This window comes from Bidens hawaiensis, unplaced genomic scaffold, assembly GCF_021521415.1.
Source record: "Bidens hawaiensis isolate Kalapana, Puna unplaced genomic scaffold, B.hawaiensis_p1.1 tig00019675_1, whole genome shotgun sequence".
In the NCBI taxonomy this organism is placed as follows: domain Eukaryota; kingdom Viridiplantae; phylum Streptophyta; class Magnoliopsida; order Asterales; family Asteraceae; genus Bidens; species Bidens hawaiensis.
This window is the reverse complement of record NW_027492987.1, coordinates 49,013-65,341: the sequence shown is the minus strand read 5'-3', so window position 1 is coordinate 65,341 and position 16,329 is coordinate 49,013. Positions and strand designations below refer to the sequence as shown.

Sequence of the window (16,329 nt, the reverse complement as noted above, 5' to 3'; positions counted from 1 at the left end):
AATTCTCATTCCTAATTTGACTAATTTTTTTCAACCCTTTTTAATTTTTTGAATACCATCCATAATTATAAACTCATTTCATAATTATTTAATATTCATGCCTTAAATAAAAAAAATAGTTTCTTCTAAATACTTCAAGTTATCATAAATTTAATGTCAATTTCAACTAAATCCCTTAAGTGAATAGTAAAAAATATTAATTTAAACCATTTTAAAATTCAAAATCTTGACCATATTTTCACAAACCGAATTTTAAGAGGTTAACCATTTGACTGAATTTGACTATTTTTTTAATATGATTTGACTCTAATTTTTGGTAAATTTGAACATTATTATAGTTTTAATAATAATATTTTATTCTCATTTCTACTTATATGAATTTTTACAAAAAAAAGTTGAATAATTTACGCTATATAATCAATACATTTGTTCTCGTTGTTCTCATTAATTTATATATTGATGTAAAGTTATATGTATCTAAACGATTTTCAAATTCGAATTCTCAACATTTATATGAAGTTTACAAAAATATGTTATACAGTTGGACTTTGACTATATTTTAAAAAACCGAATTTGAATAAATTAATCATTTGACTCAGTTTGACTATTTGTATTAATATAATTTCACTCAAATTTTGGTAAATTTGGACATTATTATAATTTTATTAATTTATTCTCATTTCTATTTATATTGTCTATTTATAAAGGTTTGTGACCGATTTCACTCAATCTTATAATGTTTATTTATTATTTCCAAAACAGTTATGGAATTAATTGATTTGACTATATTAATGTTTTCCAAATCAGTTATGAAATTAATTCATTTGGCTATATTAATGTTTTCCAGCAATTATAAAAAATTAATTGATTTGACTATATTAATGTTTTTCAAAATAGTTTTAAATTTAAATGATTGACTATTAATGTTTTCTACAACACCCATGTTATTTGAACTATGGAATAATAAAAGTCACATTTAATCATGCATTATGAATTATGTTTAATGTTTAATATTATTTCTTTAGTGTTTAATACGATATGATATTAGTATTCATGTAATGTGAGATAAAATTTATCAGGTTACAACCAACTATTTTGAAGAGCATGAGATTTTCAAATGCATCAATGTCATATGTAATTCACATGTTGTATTGGCAATGCCAAAGTAAGCGATTTCAAAGTTTATATGGAAACTTTGAATGATTATATTGTAGTATTATTTAAAAATGTTTGTCAGAACAGGCTCTCGGGTCACATATCGAAACATGTTAGGGAAAATGCGAGTTCTGAGTAAAATGATTTTAGTTCAAACGCGCATTTAAGTTAACAAATATTTCTTTATTATAATTTTTTAATTGCCGTGTTTTAATTAAGGTAACCAATAAATATTCTTATTAATTAATTAATGTTTTTATAAAGATTCTTACAATACGTGTTTTAGTTAGGTTAACCAAGAATTAATTATTAAATAATGTATTTCTGTTTCTATTGAAATCTCTATAATTTTCATGTTTTTATTAATGTAAACAAAAATTAATTATTAGTTAATGTATTTTCGTTTTTTATACAATCCTATAAATTCGCACTTTAAACTTTTAATTAAGGTCACCAAAACATGTTTAAAGTTAATAAACAAGAAGTATGATCTATAAGTTTATGAGGTTAATAGTGGACATGTAGCTATAAGGGAAGCAAATAACATTTGTCTTTTTAAATTTTGATGATTGACTACAGATTAAAGAATGGGCAAAGACACATGGTATCAATGATCCCAGAACCAGACACTTTAAATCTTATTCACTAAGAGGTTATTTTAAATGTTTGTTTTTTAGTTTTAGTTTAACACTTTTTGACGTTTGTATCTTAATTTTTTCTTAATATTCATAAGACATTTAAACCTGATTAAATACGGAAATTGATCAATTAGCAACAAACTTTTAAAGCTTTCTATACTCTTCAATCTCAACAAATCTTTTCATTTTCTTATATTTGACCTAGATTAATGTTTAAAATAAACACACCATTTATTATTTCAAAAATAATAAAACCTTTCATATTTTTTGGAAGTTGACTAATTAACCTATTTGATTTTAAAAATTTTATAATTATGTCGAAATTATCTATTACAATACAACTGTACTAAATAATTTTTTTGTACGCATAAATGTCAAGATTATTGTATACAATTAAAAAAAAGAATTATATAATAAAATTAATTTAAATAAGGTAATGATTTTAACGAGTTTGAAACACAATTTACTGCATATTGTAGTCACTTTAATAAAAGTTTAATTAGGGAATGCCTTCTATGTAATAACATATAACAACTTATGTTAACCTTTCAAATGACGTGTGTTTGTTCGAAAATTTCAATATTTCCACCCGTGTCGTACACGGGTTAATAACCTAGTTATGAGTGTAACTAAAACTTCATATTTATTATTGTAGAAAATGGAAGGTAATTATACTATTATTGATGAGGACAATGAGAGTGAATTTCATCTTTTAAGTGATCGTGAACTCGATGCATGCAACACTCCGATGATATAAAACTATTGTACGCCTTTATTTTAAATGAATGTAGATTAACTTTTGAATGAAATTTTATTATGTAATTATGTATTCTTTGTTCTTTTACTTTTAGTTAAAGTTGTATTTATATGAAATTATAATATATATACTATACATCTCGATTGAATCTCCCGATATAACTGGTTATGCCATTTTTTAATCCAATCATGTATGAATAAATACGGGTTTTTAAAACATTAATATGATAAACCTTGTAATTTGAAACCAAACTAGTATTCAGAACCACCCCCACACCCCGTTGCCGCGGGGGGTGGGGGGGGGGGGGATGAGGATAAACAACGAAAAGAAAGTGCAAGTTAAATATTAAAAACTGTTAACCCGAGGCTCAGATTTGCACCATGGCTGCGACATAACTTATCACACCAAAAAGTGAAGCATCATCATAGGGATTGCAGGTCTAACCCATATACCAATTTCAAAAGTAGCTAGCACAGTCTTTAGACAGTTTATACTTGGTCATGTGCTACCACTTACAAAAAAATTATATACAGCTTTGACCAATTGTGTTGCTTCAACTTTATGCATCCAGTTTTCTTTAGATAGTCCCTGCATGTTGTTTGCTTACCAAAAGTAGTGTTATAAAAATCTTATGGCTGCAAGTAGTTTATCTTTTGCATGATATTGATCTTCCATTAGCAAAAGTGCCTATCACCATAGTCTCTTTCCTTTTGGTTCATTTTTCACCCTTGCTTGCATCTGCAGTAACATTGTTCTACCAACATATCACAACAAAATCAAAGTTAAATTATCCAAGATCACCACGTATGTATGTTTCATTTTTCTCTTCTAGCAATAAACCCCGCTCAGATCTTCTTTACGGTTGCAACATGTGTTGCCGTTTTTGGAACGAAGCGTCATCGTAGCGAAACACGCAGACCAATGATAATCACTAAAGTACATTCAAGCTTCCATACAATACAAACAAATATAGATCATAAGAAAGAAGTCGCACCGGATCGACATCATATGTGCTCAAATCGGTTTAAAACCATCATCACGGCACACATGAATCAAAATAAATCAAGGGTAAAAAACGAATCCGATCACAACCTTGAACACCATTTAACCCATAAACACCCAAAAAACGCCACTAAAATAAGAATAGTCTCATCATTTCAAACCATAATCAGAGCGTCGCATCATTTAAAATACCACCGGACCACCACCGCCGCCTAAGGTTTCCAAATAGAGTAAGTCCGGTGGTATTTTACGTCGCCGTAAGTCGCCGTGTACAACCGTAAACTGTACATGGCTAATTATATATATAACTTTGGTTGTCATACAACTTTGGTTTCCAAATACCACCAGACAACAGTAAGTCTCAGAAGTTACACCCACTGAAGCACGTTTTTAGTAAACATAGTTCTCTTTTAATATATATATATATATATATATATATATATATATATATATATATATATATATCATTTAATCAACAAGTCTCCAAAATCCAACAACACTCTTCCACTCCAAAATCTCTATGGAAACTAACCAACAAGACTGGGAACTCGTCAACGACGACGGTTTCATCTACCGCCGTCTAAAACGCACACATCTCAATCCCACCACCACCGTTCCACCGTCAGATCCTGCAACCGAAGCCAAAGCACGAAGAGACAGAAAGAAGAAAACACTATTAACCCTTAAAACCAAGTACCAACAAGAGATCCACCACTGGCAACTTTTGTCAAACACCTTACATGCATTACAACAACAACACTCTACACTAAATCAACCGTCACCACTGACGTCACTTCCGCCGTCAGACCACACGGTCTCCGTCATACATGACTCTACGTATCACCAACTCGCCGGTAACCTCCTCGCTCAGGTACTTCACTTTCCCGCCTTTTTTTAAAAAAAGAAAAAATTGATTTTGATAATTTCAAATTTTCCCGCCATTAGTGATTAGTCTAATATTTATCACTTTGTTGTTAATTTTGAATTGTGATTCAGAGGTTGAGTTTAATTTTAAAGTTTTGAAATTTAATTTCTTTGTTAGGGTTTTGAATCTGATTTGGGGGAAATTGTCAAAATGATAATTTTGCAGGTGGAAGCTCAGGAAGCAACAATTAGTGAGATTTCAAGATTATGTGATGTTGCGGAAGCGCATAGTGATGCGGAAGAGCAACGGTTTATCGATCTACCGATTTGGGAACAGTCTCCAAGAGGGCTAATTGCATCACTATTAGAAGAATGAGGGTTTCTGTAGTAAGTCTTTATCAGTATATAATTTGTTGTGAAATATGTATTTTTTCTTGAGTGTTTATAGATTGAAGTATATCAACCATTAATCATCAATTGAGCCAATATTGTTAGATATAGGACATAGATTTAGAACAATTGAGTTTGAATGTAATCTGTTATTCATTGTATAAAATTTGTTCCTTTAGAGATTCTTGTTAATGGGTCAACTTTATAGTTTGTGAAGATATAAGAGGCATAGAAAAAATGAGATCCAAGTGATCCCAGCTCGAATCGTTTACCGGCACCAAAAGCGAATATACTGATATTAATATGTTTAAAAATATAATAAATAATTGAAAAATGTCATTTTAGCTCCTTTTATTTGATGATGTTATAGTTACTGTGATATATTAAGAACTTGGTTTTTATGATTACTGTGATATTTGGAGTTGGGTTTTTGTGATGATTTTAAAATTGCTTTACGTTGGCGGAATTCCAAACGATTAGTTTTTGCAGTCTTAAGTCCATAGATGATATCAATGTGTTGGATTAGACTGTCTTTTCAAATGGCGATGATTCAAGTCACGTGATTGTAAAAAAATGATATTTAGGTGTGTGTTAATTCTAAAGAAAAGGGTCATAATCGGGTTTCCCAATCTCCATAGAGAAAACGGGGAATCTTATGGTTAATAAGTAATCGCGTTAAGTAAGTTTTTAAACGGGTTATCCAATCTGTGAAGAGAACAGGGAATGTCATGGTTAATAACTATAAAGTAATCGTGTACTTAACAGGGAAGGAAGCCGAATTTGGGATACCGTTATACAACTGGGGTTTGTTGATACCAAAACCGCTTTCATCCGTAATTAGATCTTTCTGTTGCTGTGATTATTTTTTTTTTGAAATGACATGATCCACATTAATAAATAGTAATGGAGAAATGAACACTACAACTTTACATCTTTTAGCTCAAAGGTATTCTTTCACTTTTGTTCATTATAATTAGGATGACTTTCATTAATTTTCAAAACAAACTCATCAAAAAGTAGTTAATTAACAAACTAGCGAAACTGATGAGGACACTTCCAACTGAATAAATAGGGAAGATGGGTAGACTAAGTCGTATTTAAAATTTTAAATGTTGAGATAAAAGTTAACTTTGAACCCATATGCGTATAAAACATGTCCTTCAACCTGTAAACTAGTTAAAAAGCAATAACTGTCACAAGATTCACGCACTCATAAGTCATAATTATACACCCAAAAGGAAATGTATAAACACCATTATAGTTCAAGTTACCATTACATATATGCTCTACAACACATATAGAGGGCATCGCCATCACATTGCAAAATCGGGCACTTGATCATCATGATTCATGCATTGTTTAGCCAAAGCTATTTCAAAAACAGAAATCCATAGCACGGTCAGTTTCTTTTCAAGATTTGACAATAAATAACCAAACAAAAAGGAAATAAACGTCCTTCAATAGCCCAAATATTGTTCACACTTTACAAGCGCTCTAACCACCCAAAAATGCTGTCTTGTGATGAAAAGTGCAAATCCTGCATGTACCATAAATTAATCAATTTGCACTTCTTCACAAAATGGGGTTTGAATATGATTTTTGAAAGCGATAATCAACTGTAAGAATTAGCCAAATTAATGCATAGAAAGGATAGTAGGCTTACAGCAAGATTGAAATCGGGTGGAGTACCCAAGTCCAGATTCTCAAGATCATCAACTCCAGAAGCTGCACCCATACTGGTTCCCGGTGCACAGTCAGCATTCACATTAGAGCCAGATTGAGGCCCATTATCAAGCCTTGAGTCAGCAATAGGGTCATAAGCATCAAGATTCTCATTGCAAAACAATGAGTCATCAGATGCATCTAAATCAACCGCTTGCGAATCATCTTCCCAAATGATTATCCCTGTATTCTCCTTATTTTCAACATTAGATGCAGGAAGGTACTTCTGTTCAGCACACCACCCAGATTCCTAATCGAACATCAAATCAGAATATCAGTCAGCATCGGCCCATATAGGTAGGTCGATATAGCTACCTGTAACAAGAATATACCAACCTGTTTTGGTGATTGGATAACATCATCAGTGGTTACATCATCACAAGCAATGGTTTTTCCAGGCCTGCGTGGATCAGGGGCATCAGATATTGGAGTTCTTGGACTAGTCAAATTCATCCATGCATCTAAATCTTCAATTACAGCATTATTATCCACATTCTCCGTATCTTTCTGTGGCTGATAGAAAATCTTTGCAACTACGTATTCACCTTCCTTTTCATCTTCAACGGTTCCTAAATGATACTGATGCATGACCCAGTTCTGTTTATATGGTTTTGAACCCCCACTAGCAGAACCATAAAGAACCATTATCTTCTTGCACCCTAACTGTACTCCATTCTGCATAATTGCTTTTGTCTTGCCAGTCTTATGCCAACGCACATCCTTGGTCAAACCAGATTCTTTGCAGATCTTGCGACGTTTTCTTTGACCAGTAGTATACGCGTTTGTGGTCCTATAAAAGAAATGGACAGTGTTTCCATTTTTTGTAGCGCCTAAAATACAAGTCAAATGAGTTAAAAATCATAAAAATAGTTTAGTCAACTCGTAAGTCAACAATCACAAAGTTGACACTTGCACTCTACTCACCAGGAAGATCTTCAGGATGTTTGGAGCATATTCCTTCATCTACATCAAGTGTTGGGATAAATTCATCAATAAATTGGTGCGGTTTTTCAATCCCGGTACCACATTTGGCTGCCAGATGCTGTAAAAGCTCGACGTCAGTTGGTTCAAATTTCACACCAGCTGGGAGCCCAGGCCACTCAACTGAGACCTGCAAAGTGAAACATATACAATATGTAACCTTTTTATTTATTTTTTACTTATAATGGCTACAAAAAAGTTGGAATGATTTGTTAGATTCCTTACATCAGTGTTATCGATTCTGTGATTGCATTGTGGACATTCCCGAATTGCTCCACAGTCTTTGATTTGATGCACCAAAGGAAGACGACACGTTTTAACCTTTCTTGCAATAGCTCTACCATCAACAATCCAACTTCTACAATATTAAAAAGGTAGATTGCATTAGTAGCAAATACAACTTTTGTTAAGGAATAATATATGTTGGAATTAATCGTTAAGTTTTAATATTTTAAGGGGTTGATTTGAAAGTTTATTAGAATTAATATTAAGTTACGTAATAATAGTGAGTTTAATTGTTTTTGAATAAGGATGGATAAGCACATGTTATGTTTATCTATAAGTTCTAGTATTTGAGTTTGTTTAGGAGAAGGTAAAAGTTCTAGTATTTAAATAGGTTATTTGGTTCTTGTTTTTCATTCATTGAGTAATAAATATATCGTTCTTTTGTGTTCTGCAAAGTTTGTATCTTCTTTTGTTCTACACAAAGCATACTGTTAGTTTTTTTTGGTGCTATCAAGTTTTATTGAAGACCAGTTAATTCCATTAATATATGATTATATAGTGACACTCACTAAAGAGCTGTCATACTCCCTCCATTTATAAAAAATGCAGTTAACAAGGTGAATGGTTTAGTAAATGTGTGCACTATCAAGTATCAAACTTATGATATGATACTGTGGTAGGCTGGTAGCACTCATATCAAATGTCAAATGCAGCTTAACATATACAAAATTGAGTATGTATACTAATACAAGTAGTGTTAATATCTTGTAACTACTCTCAATGAGTAAATTTTGTGTTATGGGTGTTATTTGTCAGGTAAGTTTATAAATTTAATAATCTACAAGCAAGCTTCAAAATCCAAAAACTGCAAATTGTACTTAATCTGCACTTGGTTTTTTAAATATAAAAAATAAAGACAATTGGTTTTAATAAAATCCCATTTAATAAAGCAGTCAGTCCCCTTATAGAAATGAGGTAAACACACAATCATCTATTTTCCATACACCGGATATCTGAAATAAAAACCTAAACTATTAATACTGGATTCATTAGCCATATCACATACAGAGATAGAACCAACAACAGAGTTATAACGGAAATGAATGAATCAATCAATCAATCGAATTGACTAAACCCTGACAGAAATAAAAAGGGTTTTAACATGAATAACACAAAATAAATAAAAAGGAGTGAGTTACCTGGCCATTATTAATAATTAAATGGAAACTAGATTAGATCATTTAACATTTGACAGAAGGTGCAGGTGACGCCAATTTCCCCCTTTCTTCTTCTTCTTCTTCTCTACCGAAGCAAGTAATGTAATGTAGTGAGAAAGAGAGTGTGCGCGTGTTTGTTGTAAGCGCGTGAGACTGGATTAAGACATATATTGAGCGGGAAATTGTGGACGTTGCCTCTTCCGAACCTCAGCTTCGGTTACTGTTTTTGTTTGTTATTCGATTTTACATTTTATATTTATTTATATAACTAGACGAGTGGCCGCGCGATGCAGCGGGTCTTTGAACGCAGACCATATTAATCACGTAACAATTATGAGTGTTCATGGTTCGGTTTAAAACCTTGAAACCGTTTAAACCGGTCATCGGCTTGGTTTCACGGCTGGGTTGTTTACTTTCAGTCGTTTTTTTTACTTCCTTTATCCTTTCAAGTATCATATTTTGACTTAGTTGGAATTGAGGATACGGTTATATTAATAATCATTTTAAGCAAATTTTATTATCAAAGCTTAAACTCTTAAACCAAACCATAACCAGACCGTTAATAACAGTTTGGTTTTAATTTTTAATGGTTTAGTTTTCGGTTAAAAACAATCAAAACCGGCATTGAACACCTCTACGTAACATATCATTTTTTTTAATTTGAAAAAATTATAATAATATTATATACAAATTAAAGAGAATAAAATACTCGTTTTTATGGTTCAATATTTTTACAAAAATATTAACGTATGAAAAACTTATTGCCGTTTAAAAATCGTGGGTGAGAAGTTGGTTTAAAGTTGAAATTAAAACATGATATGGTTAAAGATGAGGAGGCAAACTTATAAGTTGAGTGAATTGTGTTTAAAAGACAAGTTTACTCTTAATTACACATGTACTTCATTCTTTAAGTGTTGTAAATTACTAAAAAATAGGTGTCTTAATTTATTCTTATTTAGTGTATTATATATAGTATAGATATTTGTGTTTATAAGATTACACCTACTTCTTTTCACTTTGACAATTAGTTAATCGTAAGTTGTAACAACTTTTTGTAAGACTGGGGGGTGTGGGGCTTCAACGGGGGCGCTAGAGCCCCTCCGCTCGCGCCCCCAGGCGCTAACACCACACCACCAGGGCGCTAGCGGGAAAAACAAGGCAGGCGTGAGCCGGTTAGCGGGAGAAGTGAGAGAGATGCACATCTTTTTATGTTTTTTGGACCGTTGGGGAGCCAAACAAACCAAAAAAAAAATATTTTTCCTACATAATTATACTCCATTTCACCCATTTTTATACCAAAACTTCAAACCTTCATCCAAAATCAATTCATCTTCTCAACCTTTTTAAAAAAAATGGCTGGAAATTGGTTCCCAAACCTTGATTCAGATCATCTTGACGACGATTTATGGTCGTCACCGCACCAACCGATGTTTTATTCGGAGCCGCAAGAATCATCCGGCTTTCAACAAAACCATGGAGGTGGTCTCTTATGACAAAAAGGAAAAAAGTCAAATGAGAGATTTGGACTTTCTTACTAAAGACTTCAGTAACCTAAATCCGGTCGATCAAATGCTAATGGAAAAGCAAAAGGAACGTATCCGAAAGAGGTTGATCGAAGAAGACCAAGCCGAAGAATAAGAAGAATGTTTCTTTTTAGTACTTTAATTTTTATTTTATTTTTTAGATATTAATGTGTTTTTTTAATAATTTATGAGTTTTTTTATTAATACGTTGTTTGTATATATTTATAAAAAAATAAAAAAAAAATTCGCTGGAGCCCCTACTGGAGCCCCTCCACACCAGGGGCCAGGGGCTCCAACACCCCCCTTATCCAGTTTCTCTCTCTGCCACACGTCATAATATTATTGGTTCTTGGCTCTTAAAGCCCCCACTAGAGTCCCACTAAAGCCCCCCCACACCCCTTAGTCTAATGATTTTGAATTTCTACGAGCAATGACAATGACAATGATAATGACAAGCCAAAACTTAGAAGTCAGAACATTTAAATCAGTGGACCAATACTTAAACATTTAAAGCATCATATAAATTCTTTTTTACTAGAAAATAAAATTATTCAAAGTAAATTGGCTATATTTATACTACTAACCAAAAGAACAGGAGGTGCGGAGCTCTCTAGTCTCTCCCACTCCATAAAAGGTCTGCCTTTGTCTACAAGAAACATATAAATTTGGATAACTTAAATTTAAATTACAAAAGAATTACACGGATTATTCTTGTGGTATCTTTAAATTCATATTACACTTTTGGTTCACATCCTTCGATTGTATATTTTAAGGGACATTTTATGGCATTTGAATGCAAAGTGAGCACAAATAGTGTTCTCAAAGCGTTAAAACTATTATAACTATAGAATGTATTTGTATTATGTTGAGTAAACAATGAAAACCAAATTGTAGAAAATAAGACGTATGAGTCGAAACCACAATATGAACATACCAAAGGAACTATCAATGTAATTCTTTTGATCTTAAGAATGTTTTGAACATTTAATTACTAATTGAGGATGTTAATTGACTGAAAATTCAAATCTTTCGACATGGGCATTTAGATATGGTACATGGTTCGTGATGATTAAAATTTTTTGTTTACGTGTTTTGAGATATTTGTGATATTAGATGTCACATGTTTGATTGCTCAAAACTAACTTCATACGTGTTTACTAATATCAAACCCGATCAGACTAATATCTCATATAATCTAGAAAATATAATAAAAATACTATTTTAAGTTGTTATGAGCTTATAAACTATCAAAATTTATAACTTAAAAGTGTAGTTCGGTTTTTGATAATTCAAAGGGTTTTTATATGAGTTGTTATGAGTATTTTATATAACCCTTAATTATTGTTATAATTAACGTTTTACCAAGCCTAAATCCGAACCTCTTATGTGTAAAACTAGAACCAACATTTGCCTGGAGAAAGACACAAAGCGTTAATGTTTGGTGGGACCAAGAAGTCAACTACTTCCCCAAGGAATGTCATGGACACCATAAAAAAAACTTAACCAAATTAGCCTCTCAACTTTTATCAAACTACAAAACAACCCCTCAACTATTCTTGAATCCAAATTTTTGTTTACCAACTTTTGGTTCTCTTAAATGCAACACAAGAATGAAGAAACTGGAATTTAAACACGCACATTCTTCTTTTCTTGGACCTCATTATTTATAAATTATTAATAAGCATTTATTACATTAATACCAATAATTGAGAGGGCCCTTGAACAGACATTTTTACATCATGCACATTCTTCTTTTATATCTTTATACCATTAACAGACCATAATTATTTTTATAAACAAAAAGAAAGCAGTAAAAGTCCTTAAATATGAGCAAAAATATCCAAATTTATAGACACAAAATATAACTAATTAAATAATAAACCCTACAACTTCTCCATTAAAAGCTAACACAAAGTCCTAATACTTTGCTTCTTCTTCTCCTGCTGCTGCTTCTTCTTAACTGTGTACAGATTCTATGTTCCAACCTCTTCTTCGACCGTTAACAACACTGATAAAAGCAGGAGAAAATACCTCTGCCGGTGTCTTCATTGGATGCTTTTGGTGTTGAGTCATCTGTTTTTGTGATTAAAGTGCTTGTACCAGGAGAATCAGGTGAAAAAACTGCATTTTGTGAAGCGAATATCCTAGGAGGGATAGCTGTTGGCCGCGGTTCTGCGGGTGAGATGGCAGACAAATAATTTTGTAGCATTTGTATTATTTGAGTGAAATTTGGCCGAGCATTCGGATCTTCTTTCCAACAAGACGTCACTATTAAAGCCAAATCCTCCGGCAGGTCATCAGCGCTCGGCCTCACATTCTACACAACAAAAACGACAGAATTCAAAAGAAATTTCAAACCATAATGATCAATTTAATAAGCCGACAATATTAATTTTGGTTCCTTTGTTACTTGACTGATTTACATATTTGACCAATACTCAAACACCTTACCTTTGACAAATGATGGTTTCTAATAACAAATAAAGATTAGTAGGAATAATGAGTTTTAAAATGTACCTTAAAAGCAGCTGCATAGGCTGCCTGAAGATTCGACATACCCTCAAAGGGTAACTTATTATGTATGAGCTCCCACAAAACAATTGCGAAACTGTAAGCATCAACCTTATGATTATAATGCTTCTTCTCACCCTGCCTTAGTGTTACAGTGCTGTAAAGCTACAACCACATAACAAATATTGGTTTTTCAATGCAGAATCGATATAAGAAAGCAATAAAAATGTAACATTTATTACAAATTGACCATACAAAAGTGATCAGTTACCTCCGGAGCCATCCACCGATATGTTCCGGTTTCTGCAGTCATCATCTCTGTTAATGATTCTTCTCTTGCCAAACCGAAATCAGCAAGTTTCACAACCTTGTGGTCCGCCGTTAGCAGCAAGTTCTCTGAAATATTATGAATTATATTAGTACGAATTAAGGCTTACAATTCATGATGTCAATGATTCCAACTCACCTGGTTTTAAATCACGGTGAATAATTCCATGTGCATGCAAGCATTCCATTGCACGCGCTATATCAAGTGCAAAACCTATAGCAACTCGCGTATCCAATCCCCGTGGCCTCATATTTACCAAGTACTTCCTTAACGTTCCGCCAGTAAGAAGCTCGGTTACTATGACCATAATCGGTTCCTTACACGCTCCGATAAACTGTAACCAATTACGTTTCATCATTTAACAAAAATGGACAACATCAGTTCGAGATCATATCAGTATATCAATACATTACCTTTACTAAGTTCTTGTGTTGTACTTTAGACAACATTGCAACTTCTCTCAAAAACCGCCCTTCAATCTTCGCAACATTATCCGGCGTATCGCCCTTGTTTACAATCTTAATCGCAACATTCTTGTTTTTATACCTGAAAAAAATGCACAAAATCAACAAAAAAAACATCAAATTCAGCTTTAATAACCTGCTAAACAAATGCAATTTCAGTAACTTATCAAGCAGGTGTATCAAATATTCAAATTCAAGAACATGATATTCAAATACTCAATTAATATACTAAAAAGATTGATAAAGTGAGCAACTTACTTGCCCTCATAGACCTTAGCATGTGCACCTTCACCAATCTTTGGACCGACAAAAAGAAGCTTAGGATCAATCAACCACTTGGGTTCCAAATTAAACTCACTGCCAGAATAAAACCCATTTCCAGATCCCATTTTACTGCAAAAACCTCGTTGAGGCTTTTTCACAAACACCTGGCAGGCAGTATTTTGACCCGGGAAAAAAGGATCAAAAACAAGTCCACGCGTTTCAGCGTCAAATGCGGAGGAGAATCATAATAATCAGCTGAAGTGAAGATCACAGACGCAATTAAAAAGTTGAGTTGAAATCAAACCACCCAGATGGATGCATTCAATCAAGATTATTATTATTATGATCGGCGGATATTAAAGGAGGAGAATTGGGGGGTCTGTGTCAGTGTGTGAGTTATTATTATTATTTCAAGTCATTAATAATAATTAAGTGAGAAAAAGGCTAAAGTGATGGCGTAAATAGGCAAGACTACGTGGCTTGCCTCTTCATTTATTTATTGGTCACAAACTCGTAATTTGATTGCTTAAACCTACTTTATAAAATCAAACAAATCTTATATTTCGGTATTCAGGTGAGTTTTTCTGAAGCGTAATATCAACCATTCATATTTATTTTAGATCTAGTTTATACATAAACATCATTAGAAGAAAGTCTACTATTGTGGAAAAACCGTTTTCAGTTAGGTTTCGAACATGAGACGATAAAAATCCCGAACCTTAACAGTCACCTTTAGGTTATTGAACCAGAACGTCAATTGCCATATTTTTAAATCAAAATTTATGTAGTAATGTCACTAATCTAGCCGAGATATGTGTGAGAACTCGAGATTGATTTGTTAAAAGTTTACACATGGCTAAACAAGTTTCTTATTTTTCTTATTTTTATTCTGTGTATCAAATATGTATCTACACAACATATGTTATAACATATAAAATTACAACTAACTTAAAATAATATTATAATATAGAATTATAACAAATAAAAGTATAAAAAAATAATTAAATAATATATGTTATGTTATATATAAAGTTTGCAACATATTATATAATAAAATAACTAGAAATTTATATTGATAAATAATTAAAAAATAATAAAGGATGAAAAGTCAAGCTTAAGAGATAACTAATGAGTCGAGCTCAAATGTTAAAAGTAAAGCTCGGATCTAGCACGTTTACGCTATTACACCTCTAGCTTAAGGGGGAGGGGTGGTGGATGTGGTGTGATCACTCATCACACACCCCACCCAATTATATTGTGCCACATCACCAACCCAAATTCCATCACATGTGATGGTTTTTTTACTAGGGGTGATGGTGTGGTGTGATGGTGTGTGATGGAATTTTTTATTTTTTTGTAACTTTAAAAATTAAAACAATATTTAATAGAACTTAAAAATAAAAACAATAGTTTAATAGAACATAATTAACTTAAAATTTAGAAATAAAAAATAAAAGTTACAACGAACGTCTACTCCTCGTCTGAATCCGGAAATTACAAACCTAAAGAACCTATATGCGCAACAAGATCCCATCTCAACCGATGATGAATATCTTCATCCCGCAAGTCTAATTGGACATCATCGGGAACGGGAACATAAGTCGGAGGATCCGGTACCCAATCTGGAGAAATTGCATTTCTATCTTCTTTTATTAACATATTGTGTAATATGATGCATGCATACACGTAGCTATAGATCGTGGGTTTTTTCATTGCACGAACCGGTCGACTGAGTATGCACCATCTACCCTTTAAAACACCGAAAGCTCTATCGACGTCTTTTCTTGCCGATTCTTGCAATTTGAACGCCTTTTCATTGGTCTCGACAGGAAATGAAAAGGCTTTCACAAAAACAGACCATTGCGGGTAGATACCGTCGACAAGATAGTAGCCATGTCTGTAATATCTCTCGTTGACAAAGTACGGACAAAAAGGTGCGGTGCCATCTGTTACGTTCTGAAACAACGGTGATGTGTACAGAACAGTGATGTCGTTGTTTGAGCCGGGAACACCAAAATAAAAATGCCAAATCCATAAATCAATTGACGCAACCGCTTCTAGTGAGATGGTCGGTCGTTTGATATCACCCCTAACATACGGCCCTCGCAACTCCCGTGGACAATTCCTCCATTCGATATGTGTACAATCGATGCTACCGAGCATCCCTGGAAAATGCCATCTAGCCTCGTGTGCGGCGTAAAGACGTGTAATGTCGTGTCTTGTTGGTTTTCGTAGAAACTCTTTGGCATACAATTTTATAATCGCGTTACAAAAGAATTGTAGACATT

At 32.9% G+C, this 16,329-nt stretch overlaps 3 protein-coding genes across 3 annotated transcripts; 1 reads left to right on the top strand and 2 right to left on the bottom strand.

Moving 5' to 3' along the window:
• Nucleotides 1–4,072: 4,072 nt before the first annotated feature.
• On the top strand, nt 4,073–4,814 carry LOC143558917 (uncharacterized). Its single transcript, XM_077047653.1, has 2 exons — nt 4,073–4,423; nt 4,643–4,814. Exons 1-2 carry the CDS (start codon nt 4,073–4,075, stop codon nt 4,790–4,792), a joined length of 501 nt encoding a protein of 166 aa, XP_076903768.1. The 3' UTR covers nt 4,793–4,814.
• A 1,162-nt stretch (nt 4,815–5,976) lies between these two features.
• Nucleotides 5,977–8,941, bottom strand: LOC143558948 (SUPPRESSOR OF GAMMA RESPONSE 1-like). Its single transcript, XM_077047683.1, has 6 exons — nt 8,934–8,941; nt 7,735–7,867; nt 7,453–7,639; nt 6,865–7,358; nt 6,470–6,778; nt 5,977–6,343 (listed from the first exon to the last, which is right to left on the bottom strand). The coding sequence occupies exons 1-6, from the start codon at nt 8,939–8,941 to the stop codon at nt 6,290–6,292; spliced, it is 1,185 nt and encodes a 394-aa protein (XP_076903798.1). The 3' UTR covers nt 5,977–6,289.
• A 3,326-nt stretch (nt 8,942–12,267) lies between these two features.
• LOC143558933 (serine/threonine-protein kinase STY13-like) lies at nt 12,268–14,402 on the bottom strand. Its single transcript, XM_077047669.1, has 6 exons — nt 14,036–14,402; nt 13,727–13,859; nt 13,452–13,647; nt 13,257–13,381; nt 12,992–13,150; nt 12,268–12,791 (listed from the first exon to the last, which is right to left on the bottom strand). The coding sequence occupies exons 1-6, from the start codon at nt 14,164–14,166 to the stop codon at nt 12,474–12,476; spliced, it is 1,062 nt and encodes a 353-aa protein (XP_076903784.1). The 5' UTR covers nt 14,167–14,402; the 3' UTR covers nt 12,268–12,473.
• Between the last annotated feature and the right edge of the window lie 1,927 nt (nt 14,403–16,329).

Bases quoted from the DNA above. Each gene is read 5' to 3' on its own strand.
- LOC143558948 (XM_077047683.1), bottom strand. The intron at 7,640-7,734 runs GTAAGGAATCTA...TTCACTTTGCAG, and splicing joins ACAGAATCGATAACACTGAT to GTCTCAGTTGAGTGGCCTGG. The intron at 7,359-7,452 runs GTGAGTAGAGTG...CTTGTATTTTAG, and splicing joins ACATCCTGAAGATCTTCCTG to GCGCTACAAAAAATGGAAAC.
- LOC143558933 (XM_077047669.1), bottom strand. From the start codon at position 14,166: ATGGGATCTGGAAATGGGTTTTATTCTGGCAGTGAGTTTAATTTGGAA. The intron at 13,151-13,256 runs GTAACTGATCAC...ATGTGGTTGTAG, and splicing joins ATCGGTGGATGGCTCCGGAG to CTTTACAGCACTGTAACACT. The intron at 12,792-12,991 runs GTACATTTTAAA...TTTGTTGTGTAG, and splicing joins CCTATGCAGCTGCTTTTAAG to AATGTGAGGCCGAGCGCTGA.
- LOC143558917 (XM_077047653.1), top strand. From the start codon at position 4,073: ATGGAAACTAACCAACAAGACTGGGAACTCGTCAACGACGACGGTTTC. The intron at 4,424-4,642 runs GTACTTCACTTT...ATAATTTTGCAG, and splicing joins CCGGTAACCTCCTCGCTCAG to GTGGAAGCTCAGGAAGCAAC.